The following is a 16240-nucleotide window of genomic DNA, read 5'->3' as shown; positions in this document are numbered from 1 at the left end:
ATATGCACATTTAAAAATTTTGTGTTGTATATACATATGTATAAAGACAAAATGAAACTAATTGGCCGAAGATTAGAAATTTGCATAAATAAATATTGGCACCAACTAACATTTATAAAACTTGACATGAATAAGTTTTTAAATGCATGGTGTGTTTAAGAGAAAATTTAAAATGTATACATTTATTTTGTATTATTGTTCCAGAGTTTCAGTTATCTACCATTAAATGGCCGAGTTAAATTAAAAAATCCAGAATTGGCTCTGCAGTATATTGAGTACTATGGTGTGGACCACACCACTGCTCCGCCACATCCAAGGGCATTGTATTTTGGCCGTGTGGTAATGTTTCTGTTATTTTATAATTCTTAATTTTTATTTCACTTTGTATTTAGAGTTTTCACTCCTCAGAAAATTTTCAACACTAAAATTATCAACCATATTTTGGCCTTTCGTTTTAATTTCAGATGTAAAAAGTAAATAATAACAAAAAAAAAAAGTGCTCTCTGCTAGACTCATCATAAGTTGTATCTAATGGTTTTAACATTTTTACCAAAGAATAAGCAAAAAACAAATTAATATTTATCAAAAGTGATTTCATATGAATATACTTGTTTTCTAACATCAATAGCTCTATACATGTACTATTTAAAAATATTTATGTATAAATTATCATTTAGAGTTATAGTTCATACTACTTTTTTTAACTTTTTCGTTACTATTGTAGGTTGCTTCTTGCCAGCGTGAATTAATTTCGAAACATTCACTCAAAAAAAGAAAATTTATTGGCAATACAAGTATGGATCCTCAATTATCACTGATTATGGCGAACCAAGCGAAGATCTGTGTGGGAGATATTGTATTTGATCCATTTGTTGGCTCAGGTATCAAATAATATTTTTCTTGAAATTCTGTGTTTGTTTTTTAATTTACTGTTTCTTTCTGATTCCTAAAAAAAAAAAAAAAATAAATAAAGTGAATTGTGATATAATTTTACACTATATTATATATTTTGAGGCCATGGAGGCTGAGAGTGTTAATACATCCTCTTAGCTACCTGAAATCAGAAGTGGCACCATGTTCAAATCTGGCTTGGGTGGGTTAACATTTATTTTCAGGCACACTCTGGAAATCTACTTTACCAATCTGGCTAAAATAGATTAGTAGCCAGTAGGATAACCACCCCATATGCTAGAAATAGCCTGGTAGGGGAGAAAGAAAAAAGTTTACCATTTTGTATATTAGATATTACTGAAAATATAGACATCTCAGAAGTTAATTACTTTTTAATACTTCTTATTCTGAAATAAGAATGTACAAATCATTGTTTAAAAAATGATCATATTTTGTTTTGATACATTTTGCACTTTTTTTAATACTATATTTCAACCTAAAATTCTTCTATGGTGTAAAAAATTTAAAAACTATATATATTGAGGGAGAAAGGAAAACTGAAAGAGTAACAAAACTGGAACATATGAACTAACTAGTTAGGATAAGTTTGTTGGTGTACAAATGATTCCTGATAAATCAGTATTTATTTACTTATTGGTTTCACTACTTATTAGAAGCAGTGAATAGTTTATTATTTTTATTATTATTAGTTGATTTACTTTTAGGATCTCTTCTCATAGCAGCTGCTGAATTCGGTGGTTATGTACTTGGTACAGATATTGACTATTTAATGCTTCATGGAAAAACTAGACCAACAAGAAAACAAGACAGGGTAACTCATAACTCATTGAATCATTTTTAATTTTGATTATAATATTTATCCTTTAAAAGATTAGTGATAAAAACTTTAATTTTACAGTGGTCTAGATCAGGACCTTCAATTCATAACTCTATTTTAAGAATACTGTTTATGATTAATATTCTATTAAGGATACTGTTTATGATGTGATTTACAATCAAATATCCTGTTTTTATTATACCAGATAGTAAATGTTGATGCAAACAAAATAAATCATTCAGGTCACAGTCTTACAATATTCATACTCCCTTAGATTCTTTCCTCTGGGCATAGAGGACAAGGAAACTTGTTATAACAGATCTGAAAACAAAACAAAAAGCTTCTTCAACATTTCTATTGAGTACATAATACTCTATATTTTATTTGAAATTTAATAACCTATATTAATTGGTGATTTGTTGTCTGAAAAAAAAAAAAAACTGTTTTTGAAAAATTATTTGTTTGTGAAGTTGCACCACAATCCTGTCTATAACTTAACGTTGAATTTGAAAATCAAGATTTTGCTTGATTAAAGCCCCGAATCAAGTTCTCGCAACATTTACAAGACCTATATTTTAATGTCCCAAAATGATCATATCTTCCTGTTTTTATGTAGAATTTACCTATTTCCAACCTCATTTCCTTTCTTCTTTTTAAGTGCTGTTACATGCTACTTATTATTTTTTTTCACTGACACTAGATAATGTATGATATTGTTATAAAGACCCCTTGTAATTTCCTAAGAAATAAAATTAACTCCTCTGCCTCTCAAAATTAGAGGTTTCATGTATCAAGTTAAGGAGAATCCAAAAATCTAATTTATAGAAATTCGTCCATCCGTCATCTTTGACTTCTCTATGAGACTGCTGGGTTGGTTTGTTTGTAACAGCTTCAACAATTTTGATTAAACTTTGTACATCAACCTTCAATTGAATGTTCTTTGTTAGTCTTATTCTCATGGCATAAATGACAAATGTTAAAATATCTTCCTCTAAAGTGTGTTTCCTTTTTTTTTTTATTTGAAATAAATAAAAACCAGTTCTCATTGTTGGCAATATTAAATAATGGATGAATACAAAATATTAAAAACATTTATGAATCACTTAAGTAGGAAAAAAAGGAAGACAGAAACAGGCTCAGAAAACCGAGACTACCCGATCTCTCCTGATTGCAAGCACATTTTCTCAAATTCATTATCTTTTGTTAAACTGTGGTATTCTAGGTATATAGCACCAGAAAAATAAAAATATTTTGTTCAAAATTTTCCTCCATTTTGGTCTTAGATTTTTAGAAAAACTGTGTGATACACACACTGGATCATACTTCTGAAATGAATGAGAATTAATTTCAACTCAAAGTAGGGCTGTGAGTGAAAGTTTTGTTAAGTGGTGCGCACAGCAACCAATTTTTTAATTTAGCCAACCAATACCCAAATAATTTATTTTTAGTTGTTAAGCCTTGTGTAATTATGATTAATAACATTATTTAATATTTAATATACTTTGCCTAAACAATGCATTTACAGACTTTTAATGCTTGAAGTTATTCATAATTTTCAGCATAAACCAAGAAGTAATGAAAGTGTATTATGTAATTTGAAACAGTATGGGTTGGAAGATCATTACATCGATGTTATTGTTGCTGATTCATCACTTCCACTTTGGCGACCCGGTATTCTCTTTGATGCAATTATTACAGATCGTAAGTTCACTCATAGAACATTTATTAACTTACTATAAAAATTAATAGTTATTTTCTAGGTTTATATTTTCTATTTTGACACTGGTATCTAGTATTCTTTAGCTTTTTTTTCTTTTAAAACTTTTATATTAACTCTTATAAGAGTTTAAATTATTAATGATGTCAACTCCCTTTACTTATTTATAATGTCCTACCTCTTGTAATATTGAGTTATAATGTTCTGCTGTAATGCTTAATGTAAATCATGTAATATGTAATGCCTCATAATGTAAAGCTATGATGGCACAATAAGAAATATGAAACTTCAATGTATTATTATTTTTTTTTTCAAGGGAAAAAAAACTCGGTTCTTTTCACTTCTTTATTATTTGATTGGTGACATTTAAGGCATTTATCCATCATCTGGTCTAATCTGTATTTGTTTTTGAAATTAGATCTTATGAACCCTTTACATTCACTTCCACATTTGCATAATTTATTACTATACCATACACTGTATACAATTATTATATGAAATGGAAAAAGCCAAATATCTATATATTTTTTATTTAATTACCTTATTCATCCTATTTTCTACTCCGTGTAAGGTATTTGTCTTGATTTTTCAAAAATTCAATTTATTCCTCCTGCAATTAATGTTACTCCACAATATTTAAGAAAAAGTAATTTTTAATTACTTTATTTCCATTCTCAAATTATACCTATTTGTAGATGTCTATCTACTTGTCACTCTTTGTAATTGGACTGTTGAGCTTTTATTTATTTGAGAAGGTTTAGTCAAGTTCTACCCCTGTTGGTTTTGGTCACACTGATTATTGTTACATATTCATTTTGTTAATTATGTCAATATAATGTTGACCTATTTCTTTTACACCTGACTTGAAATTAACTGCATCTTTAATATTTTTAGTTATGTATATTGATTCGATATGTTTCCTGCTTGCATTGTTAAATATTTATTATGCTGTAACATTAATTGCAGGAGGAATAAATGACAATGTTTTTTTTTAAATCGAGACAAATATCTGAAAGAGGTGATAAGGAAATGGGATGATTAAGGTAATTAAATGAATAATTATATGGATATTTGACTTTTTCGTATCAAATAATTGTATACGATGTGTGAAATAGTCGTAAATTATATAAATGTGGAAATTAATGTAGATGTTTAATAAGATCTGATTTTTAAAATATAATTATAGATTGGACCATATGATGAACTAATGTTTGAAAAGTTGTCAATGATAGAATAAAAAAGTCAAAAGTAATGAGGGTTTTTTTTATTGAAAAAGAAAGTAATACAAAACTTTGAACCCTTAGGTACAGGTCACATAATGAAAATAAAACTTCAATGTTCTCAAGATGATGAAAGTGTAAATAAGGCATTTTAACTAAGCGCAGCATTATAGTTCAGTAATGGTGTCACAATCGATTTTTTTTTTATTTGTACAAGTGTCAAGATTATATTAGAATATTGAAGAGGAAATGAAATGAAAATGAAGGACAAATTTGAGGTTGTAAACCAACTTGTTAATGTGTGCTGAAATAAAATACATTAAAATTAAGATGGTCATATATTTAGATGTGGTTCAAGCCAATGATTAAAATAATTGTTCTCTTATTTGAATATTTTATTGTAATTTTCCAGCTCCGTATGGAATGAGAGAAGCTATAGAAAGGGTTGGTTGTCATAAAGAAGATAAAAAAATCAGCGAACAACACCTGCCTACTCATATTCCTAGTAAAATTGTTTATCCTCTTTCTCGCCTCATGTCTGATCTGTTGAATTTTGCTGCATTATACTTAAAAATTGGTTCCCGATTAGTGACATGGCTTCCTATCATCAGGTATAAATTTAGAATTTATAACCAGGATTAATATAGCTAGATAACTAAAATAATATAGCAGGTCTGAATTTTTACTTTTATTGAATGGACCAAGTTCTTATTTAATCATTTGTATTATACAATTCATGTTTTATGATATACTTAATCATCTATGTATTCTGATTTTAATCATGCTAATTACCAAAATAATTAATTAAAGTAATACTAACATTACAGATGTGAATATGATGAAAAGAAATTACCGTATCATGATTGCTTACAACTGGTTGGGAATTCTGAACAAATTCTATCAACTACTTCTTCTAGAAGATTGCTTACTTACGAAAAGATTAAGAACTTTAAGGTAGACTATACAATCAATCTTATAGTGTTTCGTTTCAAGAAAAAAAATTTTAATTATAAAAGAAAAGAGATAAAAGATACAGTTGATTCAGCTTCCTTTTTCTAATTCATTGAGTTCTTTACAGATGATAAGGAAAAATCTTGTTTGATATTGCTGTTTTATTGTGTTATTCATATAAATCTATTAATTGTTTTTATTTTTTAGTCCAGTTCATGCACTAATGGTATCCTATACGATGAAGAAACATTCAGAGAACGTTACTACAAATATGTAGAACAACTTCGGAAAGCGAAAGCAGATAGAAAGGATAATTAATGCTGTTCTACTGATCTATATTTCAATGCAGATGATATTAAGTATTGATATATCAAATAAACACAGAGTGTTTTTCCACTTTTTTAGACTATTTATAATCAGTTTTATTTCTTTTTTTAAAGTTATTTTTATAATACTAAATGTAGAATTTCAAATATTATAAATATTCAAATATTTGTGATCCAGAATTTTTCTTTTGGTTTTGTATAATAAAATCTTTACATTGGATGACATTTAGCATGCTTTTATATATATGTAAATTTTATTAATTTGTTTCTGTTTATGATTTACTTTTTTAAAAATTATGATTGTCTAAAGATCAAAAACTTACAATAAAAATATAACGTTTTTAATGCATATATTCTCTTCTTCGACATTTCAGGGATATTGTGCTCCCCTCTTCAGCATAATATAAGTCACTGTTTGTTTTAATAAGAGTACATTTAATATGTTAAAATGTATTAAAAATTTTAGTTTTTATAACAAAACAATGTCCATTGACCAATGAATTATAGTAGAGAAGTAATTAAGACAAATGATTAAAGTAATTAAGAAGAGTGAAGGTAGAATATTCAAATTAAAATAGCTAAGTGATGAAAGACTTTTTATAGGTTTGAATTGTATGATGAATAATGGAGAGACAGGTCAGTGGTTAGGAAAAACCCAGTTGGAATTAAATGATACATGTATCAACTTAAGGTATGATTGAAACTGTGGGCATCTCTGAGAACCCTGAAGATAAATAATTAGAAAAAGAAAGCAATTGGTGAGTGCATATAGGCTGAAATTCAGGTAAATTTCATCTCGTTTGACTAGTGCATTTTCTCTTATCAAATAAAACTATATATATAGGATTGGGGAATTCTATACTTTATTATATCACATTTTTTTCTGGTAAATTTAAAAAAATATTAAGATAATAACAGTTTTTCTTAAATTATAATGTTACGCAGGCAACACATGTAAGTATTATAATACAAACTTGGCTGAGTTCATTGTTAAGCTTTATGTTTTAAACAAACTATCACTAGAAGGAGAAAGTGAAGAAAGTTTCTGCTGCCATCTTTAGATTATAAGTTTTAGTGCTTTGGAGTTCTATCAATGAGTAGATTCTCCACATGTTTGTATCATATCATTTTATAACTTAGAGCAAATTTACTAATTGTATTTATTTTTATACAGTTGTAAATAACTATAAATACATCATTTAAAATAAAATTCAATATAAATACTATTCAAGTTTTTCTTTGACCATACCCTGACCATCTTCCTTTTATTAAAAAAAGAAGTTTCAATGTTACTCATTGATGGATTATTATTTATTGTTAAAAAAATTAGATGTTTCATATTGAAGCTGTTATGAGATGATGGTGTGAAGGACCAATAATTCCCATTGATCCTCTAGTTTTCATTCTTCTTTGTCAAATTTTTGGATTACCTGGTGGTCCTCTGGAATAAAAACTCAGCCTTTCCCACTCTAGTTAAGAAAGGGTAGTGTGATTTGTGGGATAATGCTGTATATTCACCAAGGTGTTCAAGCCCCATATTTCATATTCGTGATGATGAAAACGACCATCAGAAGTCGGAATCATCTAATAGGGGTTTTCATGGTCTTTAGTTTAACATGTTAATGGAGAAATATTTCCTTCTTTTACCATGTTAAAACGATATAACATGGTTGAGAGTCTGTTAAATAGTGAATGACATCACGCAATAGACATGATGAACTCGTCACCGTTTTGTTGTGTTAGATTACTTGCTCATAGATCGTGTTATAATTGTGTATTAGCAGTGTTTTGTATGTTTTTAAAACTAATAAAGTAATGTATGAGAATAATTATAATCTAATATGACATCTGTCAATTAGCTTATCTTGATTCTCTTCCTCACAAATCAGAAGAAACTTTAAATGTGGCTGCTCACAATCATATACTTAGAATATTTAACATGGTAAAACATTTTGCATTTAACACATCATGAATACCCCTAATATATCAGAAGATTTAGAAACGGATGTTGGCTCAAAACCGGGGGAATGAGCTGCCTTACCTATTATTGCCTAGAAATCCCTAAATAGGGTAGATAGCATCGACATAATAGATGGATCCGAGCGTGTTCTACGAGATACCTTCATCAACATTAAGTTAGCAATCATCAAAGCTGTCAGAAGATTTGGCCAAAGTAGTAAATAAAGACAGAACCAAACATACATGGGTCGATTGTGGAGGGAACATAGCTGAAACTTTGAAGTTGGAGAATTCCGATTTCAACGAGTGAAAGGTTTTGTCTACTGAAATCTGAAGATAATCGCAGTGTGGAGATAATTAAAAGAATTTTGCATGAAAATCCTTATTTTGGCGTCCCTCAGCACATGGGTAAAAGGTCAATTCCTAAAAAAAAAAACCAAACAACTTATGACTGAGGTTCTACATCGGACCCAAACAGTTGGAAGGCCTGAAGTAACAAACTTGAACGGAGTAGCAGCATATGTTTAGCTTCCTGACTTAAAGAGGTGGAGGAAAAGACAAAGCCTACTTGTGAGGCCTAGCGTCAGTAATGGATTGTGCCTGGCAAGGAAAAACTACTTAAATTTTAAACTAATATCATTGTTAAATTTGACGAACCTACATAAGACTAATAATATTGCTTAAGACGAAGTTGAATGAAGGTGGACAGGTTGGCGGTTAATATTTCATGTAGAGGTAGATCAAACTAATTTAATCTTATCTCAATACGACAAATTGATCGTCCGTTGGCCCCTTTAGAATCAAGATCAATCACTTAATGGAAAGATAACAAAGATGTGTAAATATGACGGGAAGAACATGTAAAAACTAATAGCGGGAACTTTCAACTGATCTGAGGTTCTGGGATGAAAAAGTGAAGTAAAATGGGAAAAATTGATAATCTGTTATAGAAACTGAGTAATCTAAAAAACAGTATACTAGGCTCCGCTCTATAATTCCTTCTAAAGTGAATTTCCCCTCTTATTATGGGGATTGTTTGAGTATATTTTGTAAAATACTGTATCTCTTTGCAGTACATAAGTAACCTTAGGTTCACTGTCGGTAATATTGGTTATACTTCTGTAATCTTCCTTGCTTTATTTACTTCTGGTGTTTGTGTGTATAACGCAACGTGATGTCAGTCGCTGCAGCTGAAATTAAACCCGCAGAAAAAACTGGAGAAAAAAAGTTGAAACCCTGTTGTGCATGTCCGGAAACAAAAAAAGCCAGAGATGCTTGGTAAGTATACACTGATCACCATTTAAAACAAACGATTTTTTAATTATTGACTTAATGATTAGTACATTTTCCTATTTTATTTTATGTATGAATTTATATCAATATTTCAGTATCATTGAAAATGGGGAAGCAAACTGTCAAAGTCTTATTGAAGCTCACAAGGATTGCATGAGGAAAATGGGATTTAATATCTAACTTGGATTGTACAGTGTAAAATATGTAATTAGTATTATTTTAAGTAATCTTTTCTCAAATCATTGTAAACCAAAAATGTGATCTTATTGTACTTATGAATTAAAGATATCAAAGTAAAGTTGATTGTTTTTTTATCACTTTACTCCCATCTCTTAGGTAGACCATGTTTCTTTAGTTAACTTGAAATGTTTCTTAAATTCCTCTTGCTATTCTATAAAGCAATTGGATTTGTGCAGAGCATAGATACATCAAATAACATATCAACATACATTCTGGATATGAAGATAAGATGTTTCATATCCTTTCCAATTTTTATAAACATTTATGATGAATTTAATATTACAATCCTGTCCTTGAACATTGTTACATGGAATTTCAAGGTTAGTCTGCTATAAATAAATATGAGGAAACATCTTAGATCTGGGTAGTTCTCCTTTGTTGTTTTTGAGATGATGATACATTGAGAAAAGAAATGTCATTCAGAGAACAACTTCCATCTTGAAAATTATTACATGATATTTTGTCATTCTAAATTGAAGTTCATAGAACATATTATCAAACTTGATGAATAGATCATACTCAATACTTTAATTAAAAAGATTTTTAAGGCTTCTTATTATTTTATTTCCAATGAAAAAGATCCTATATAAATAAAGCTAAATTGTTAAGATATTTTACTATAGTTAAAATTGAAACAAGCTCAAAAAATTGCACCAACCTCTGTAAAAATTCAAATGGTTGAAGAAAAACTTGTGATAAAACTGACAAAATAGTGCATTACTCATATCCTCAGTTTGATTATATTAGAATTGGGTGAAGCTAATTCCCATACAGATGGGAATTTTTTTTGTTTGTTGATATTCTTTTGATAGACTAGTCTAGAAACATTTAAGCATGCAAAATGCATTTTTTGTGCAATTTTGCTTCTTTTTTTTTTATTTTAAATCAATGTAATGTAGTGTGGTATCAATTAATAAAAAAGTGTATCTTGAAAAATATAATGTTATTGATGTAAAAAAATAATGGCTGAAAAACCGAGAAGCCTAAAATTTAAGCTCATTTTTCACTCAGTACTCAGAATCTTTAAAGCTATCACTAACAAGATAAAAATTAATAAAACCTTTTTTAAAGTAGTGTAAATTTACTAAAACTTAAGCCCTAGTAGAGCTCTATGTTCAATAGTTCCTAAGATATAGTTTTTAAAAAACCAACATTGTTTACCAAATAACAATAAATCAAGATAGCAAATGCCATAGAATCCGCCACTCTTAAGTGGTTAACCATTAATTAAAAAACTACTTAATAGTATATTCAGCTAGTTTCAATGGAACTTCCAGGGACAACAAAGGAAAGGCGGCAGTCCCAATGAGGAATAGCACAGGTCTGCAGAGAGCATATTATGCTGGGTAGTCGAGTCATGGCAAGAAGCAAGAAGGATTGTAGCTGGTCTGAATGAATGGAAAACAGTTTCCATGATATTTGCTAAAATAAATCCTCAGTGTTGATTTTTGGTTTTTGGGGGAAAAATGGGTTTTGATAAATTTTTCCCAGGAACTATAAGATGTAAAGATGTCAATTATTACTAAAGTTGAAGCTAGTAAAATGTTCCATAAAACAGTTTCTATAATTATCTTTATAGGAGTAGCCATTTCCATTTTATATGCTAAAATATATTGAAAAAAATGTTAATTTCTCATTATTTGATAAAAACCTAAAATCCCTTCATGATTAATCTGCTATGTTCCCTCTTTCTTTTTTCCTTTAGGCCTCAACATTTCATTTCCCAAGTTTCTTTCTTATTCCCAGTGTTGGAAAGTTTATTCATTTGACAATAAGCTCCTAATAAATATCTCTTAAAAGTTTTGATGTCTGCTATCCAAATAAATAATCAAATTGTATAAAACTATAAACCATACATGCGGAATGCTTTAATATGAAAGTAACTGGAAATAGTTTTTTTAAGGTCACGATGGAAGAGAAAAAATAAAATATATATACATAGGAATTCATGCTACTAGGATTGCAAAAAATATCATTTTTTTTTAAAACATTTATTATGTGAAGTCAATACATGAGTGGATTTGGCAATATGAATTAATCTGAAGCCATAGCCTACAATCATCACAGCATTATATACTTTTTATATTTAAACAATATATAAATATAAGTATTAAGGTTTTGTTTTATAAGAACTTCAAGTAATATATCACAGATTGAGACAACTCTGACATGGTGTATGCAAAAGCAGAAAATACATAAAAACTCGTGTAATAACAACAGTCTTCCCTGTTAACCAAAAGAGTTTTCATCAACAATATATATATAAAATCTCATTTGAACAAAATGATCTGTGCATGAAAGTTAAAGAATTTAAGGGCACTTTAGACATTACTATTTTCATTACATTCTTAATCATGCACTTGTTTTCCTTGATAACTGAATCATCTATTTTAGAAAGGGTATAAGGACAAAAAAAAAAAAAACCTTTGGAGTAATCCAAAAAAACCTATCTTAACACAATTTGAATTCCAGAGATTACAATTTATGAGATGAACAAATTGTTCCACAATCAGAGAATAAATTTTTCAATAAAATTATGTATCTATAATGTTTGACTTGTGACCTTTCTAAAATAAATTATTCAGTTAACAGATGACACAGAGTACTAAATAATATTAATGTTTTAAATTTAGATTTAAGTTGCTAATGAGTCTGGGGATAATTTTTTTTCTTTAAGATCATTTCATGAAGTACATATACCATTCCAATAACCATGTCAAATTATAAGAAAAAATTCAATTAAAAAGTAATAAGTAAGAATTTATTTAAACCCAATTTAGGCTGACTAGAACGATAATATAAATGTTGACAAATATGAAATTAGTAGAATAAAGTAAGAGCGATAAAAATAATAGATAAAGGATAAATTAAACAGAAAAACAAAAACATTAACAGAGAAAAACAATATTATTATATATTAAAATAAAAAATATAAGAGAAAGAATAGACCAGAAAGAGAATAAATAGTATAGGTTGAAAAATGTTTCAACCCCCATTTCATTAATTATATATTTTTCTTTTAAATAAATGCATATGCTCTGATATACTGAATGTAAAACAGGAATTATTGATAAGATTCAATCAATTGCTTAACAGGGAATAACTATAAGAATAATACAATTTTAATAATCTAATAATATTTCAAATAGTGTGATTGAGCCAAATATATTGAACTAAGTGCAAACTCCCGTGAAATTCTGGTCAATCAATACAAGAGCTAAATTGTTTCTCAAAGATTTAATTAACAATAATAAATTCCTTATACAAAATATTAGTTTTATATTCAACATTACTTAAATAACCAGGAAAAATAAAAGAAACATTTTCCATAAATAATAAACAAACAAGTAAAGTTAACAATAATAAATTTTAATAATATTTACTAACAGTTAATTTAAGTATACCAGAACAGAAACATATGTATCAATGTTTAACTCTGAAATTTTTTTTTTTATTTCATCTAAAACAAAAATCTTTATTTTAATTCAAGATTACTCTCAAACTGATTAGTTGTTTTTCAAAAACTAATTTAATCCTAACTTAAAAACCAATTAATGAAATCACAAAAGAAAGGACTACATCTTCTCATTATTCTATCACTTTTCTTTACCAAGTCCTGTTAAAGAGGATGGGGATGAAATCCCAATACTGATTAAAATATTTATTAATTCAAAAAGTTATTACCGGTACTTAAAGAAAAAACATTTTTTGGAATCCTCTTAATATGGATCAATAGTAAAATGTTCAATTTCTAAGCAATGTTTTAGTAAACCCTCAATAAAACTAAAGATTATGAAAAAACTTAAAATATCTAAAAAAAATAATTGGTAAATTCATAAAATATATAAAGATTTGTATAACTATAATTAAAATTAGGAACTAGAAAATTATGGGAATTAGGTTTAAGCTTAAGTTAAACTACAGCTTAGCTAGCCTGCCCCCATAGAATGATGAATGATGCTTCACATGAACACTATATCTATTTCTATCTTATACTTGAATTGATAAACAGATGATATTATTGCTATATCTCAATAAAAATATAATATAGTAAAATTAATTTAAAATTTTTGAAACATGTCAAAATAGAATTAATTTTGGGAATTTTGACAATTGGGATTCTTGTATTATTGATGGCATAACAATTTATTAGCTGAATATCCACCTATTTATTGGTTTTCTAAATATAGAATATTTAAAAAACTCTAAACAATAACAAAAACGATTATGCTATTACATAGGAAAACACTGCAACTTTATCTAAACTTTACACTAATACAAAAGAAAAAGACTAAGTAGAGCTACAATCTAATATAGTATTTAATATCTAATATAAATTAAATTCCCTGTTTAGATAATTGTGGGAAATCCTATTTTGGAATCTCGGAATAGTATCTCAAAAGAAGGGTATATCAACACAAATATAGTAGTAGCTCTATAACAAAAAAAAAAAAAACACCTTAACAAACTGATCCCATTACACATTTCAGACAAATAGGACATAGATTCAAATTTCATACAACTAAAATCATACATCAGAAAAAAAAAAAAACAATTTCAAGAGAAATCTGAAAGAAATAATCCCTAAGGAAAAATATAAGAAATGGGCTATCTACAAAAAATCGATTGCACAAAATTTAAATTGACGTTACTCTAGCCTCATAAACACATAAAACCAAATTAACAACACTAAATATAAAAAGACAAAATACAAAACAGAAATAAGACTTACTACCTGCTAGAATGAACGGTTATGTTTTAGAAAAACCAAAACAAACCCACATTTATCTTTATCCATTTCAGCCCTATTCAGTTCTCAAATCTAGAATTAGTTGTATCACAGCAATGTAGAACATACAACATGTAGAACATAATGGACAATTGTAAGAAATGTATATAGTTATTAACACACACTAATAAATCAATAAAATAGAGGAAAAAAGGAAGATATTCAGCTAAGTTAAAATTATTATCCTTAATGAACAAAGATTAATTTCTAGAAAACAATTAATTGGTTTTTAAAATGTCTGAATTTCCAAACCACTAAGAGATTCAATTAGAACGAGTTGTAAAATGACAATAATTAACCATAGGTACATTGTTCATACTTATTAAATTTGAACAAATATCCATAAGTGCAGTAAATATTCAGATATAAAGTTTCAGGAGTTAATAACTTTATTTCAAAAAATGGACCTACAAAGCAAAGATTAGAACTCTTTGAAATCTTGCTTGGATATATACCTAACACATAGTTAATTAATTATAAACTTGTAAAATGTAAGAGAAAATTTCAAACCTTTTTTTTATTTTTTGCGTAGAAAGTATGGTTTCAAAATACTGAAAAACAAAATTTTGATTGTAATTAAATTTGTTAACATTTTTTAAAAAGTTTTACGGCATGACTGATTTTCATTCTGATGAGAAATGGAAAAAATTAAACAATAATGACATTGGAATATATTCACTCATTAAAAAAAGTGAATTGTATGTTAAAGATATTAATTTTAATAAATTAATCAATATTAAAAATAGGGCCGCCCGTAGCTCAGTGGTTAAGACACAATATTACCAATCTGATGTCTAATGGCGGTGCCGGTTCGTATTCTGCCTAGGACGTTGGCTTTTTTCATTGACAGGCGGTCCCACAAAATGAAGAACTTTGACCCCCAACCACGGTATGGCAATATAGGACTCCAATAGGAGTCTTGGCCGAAAAAAAAAAAATAATAATAAATAATTTACAAGTTTGATTACATAATAATATAATACTTTCTTTCTAAGTGATAATTTAGGCAGTTTATGTAAATATTAAAAAAATAAACAATATTTAAAAATAAGTGAAAGGAGAGTATATTTTTTAACACAACTTGTAGTATAACTAACAGTATAAAAATTAAATATTTTAATAAATCAACCTCATGATAACAAATAAACAATAATGGATAATACAAATAAAACCAAAATATATAAAAAAAATCAAGGAACAATACAAATGGAATGGAAAATCAATGAAGAAACCATCCAGAGAGATCATAGAAACAACTTCTCAAACTACTTCTGCATTTGTTTTATAATTATTATTGTTTTTAAAACAATACTAATTAAAAACAAAATAAAATTTTTCACATATTGTAATGAAGGCCACAAAGACAAGAATGAATTTTTTCTATTTATTGATTTTTTTTTTTTTAATTGGGGACATAATAAAACAAAAATTAGTGAGAAGAATTTTAATATTAGGATTTTAAAGAAATTAAATTAATCTATTAGTTTTAGGTCAATCAAAGAATTTTGTACTTAAGGAACGAACACACATTGATATTATATGTATTAATTAAATATATTTTTATCTATGAAAGAGAGAAAACTTATTTAATGAATAATTTATTAAACCTATAAAAAGAGATAGTAAAGAGGAAGTAAGGATTATAATTTTTAAATATTTCAATTCGATTATAGAGGAAGCATTCATTTTTATTTTATTACCAGAACTTCTTAAAGACTATTCATAAGCTATTTAATATTTTAAGATTCACTTCAAGAATATTCCAATAATTTTTTAAAGAATATATTTATTCCATATGGTAAAACTTTTATCAGCTTAATTATTGCAAGAGACTTAATTGATTTATTTTTGAGAAAAAAAATTCACTTTCATAATAAAACAAAATTTGCAATATGTAGTGACCTCTCTCTCCAATCCTACTATTTATTGTACTGTGTTTCTACCATTAAAAGAATTAAATAATAAATTAAAAGAAAAGACTTGTGATATACTTAATAATAACTTTATGATTAACAA

The 16240-nt window shown here is 27.5% G+C and overlaps 2 protein-coding genes and 1 long non-coding RNA gene across 9 annotated transcripts in view; 2 read left to right on the top strand and 1 right to left on the bottom strand.

The window, feature by feature from the left end:
• LOC106677457 (tRNA (guanine(10)-N2)-methyltransferase homolog) overlaps nucleotides 1-7161 on the top strand; it is a 14176-nt gene extending 7015 nt beyond the window's left edge. Inside the window, exons 4-10 of the mRNA XM_014415389.3 lie at nucleotides 205-339; nucleotides 725-881; nucleotides 1617-1723; nucleotides 3289-3430; nucleotides 5079-5277; nucleotides 5494-5620; nucleotides 5825-7161. Coding sequence (XP_014270875.1) covers nucleotides 205-339; nucleotides 725-881; nucleotides 1617-1723; nucleotides 3289-3430; nucleotides 5079-5277; nucleotides 5494-5620; nucleotides 5825-5935 — 978 coding nt within the window. The 3' untranslated portion in view covers nucleotides 5936-7161. The remainder of the gene's footprint in view (nucleotides 1-204; nucleotides 340-724; nucleotides 882-1616; nucleotides 1724-3288; nucleotides 3431-5078; nucleotides 5278-5493; nucleotides 5621-5824) is intronic.
• The window catches only part of LOC106677456 (zinc finger-containing ubiquitin peptidase 1), a 27651-nt gene continuing 12170 nt past the window's right edge, over nucleotides 760-16240 (bottom strand). For 4 of the 7 annotated variants that reach the window (XR_010844118.1, XR_010844117.1, XR_010844122.1 and 1 more), the window contains exons 11-13: nucleotides 1932-2050; nucleotides 1055-1199; nucleotides 760-946 (exon numbers count right to left, since the gene is read on the bottom strand). The gene's annotated coding sequence lies outside the window, so the exon portion shown is untranslated. Of the gene's footprint in view, nucleotides 947-1054; nucleotides 1200-1905; nucleotides 2051-16240 lie in introns of all 7 variants that reach the window. The other 3 variants (XR_010844119.1, XR_010844121.1, XR_010844120.1) reach the window with 3 other exon arrangements.
• Nucleotides 8769-9493, top strand: LOC136796409 (uncharacterized). The gene is made up of 2 exons (XR_010844124.1): nucleotides 8769-9180; nucleotides 9291-9493. It is a non-coding gene; the product is annotated as an uncharacterized lncRNA (long non-coding RNA).

The sequence above is a fragment of the Halyomorpha halys genome, unplaced genomic scaffold (assembly GCF_000696795.3).
Source record: "Halyomorpha halys isolate HHAL.00 unplaced genomic scaffold, Hhal_1.1 Scaffold100.1, whole genome shotgun sequence".
Lineage (NCBI taxonomy): Eukaryota > Metazoa > Arthropoda > Insecta > Hemiptera > Pentatomidae > Halyomorpha > Halyomorpha halys.
The sequence above is the reverse complement of the archived record's forward strand: the minus strand, read 5'-3'. Positions and strand labels throughout refer to the sequence as shown.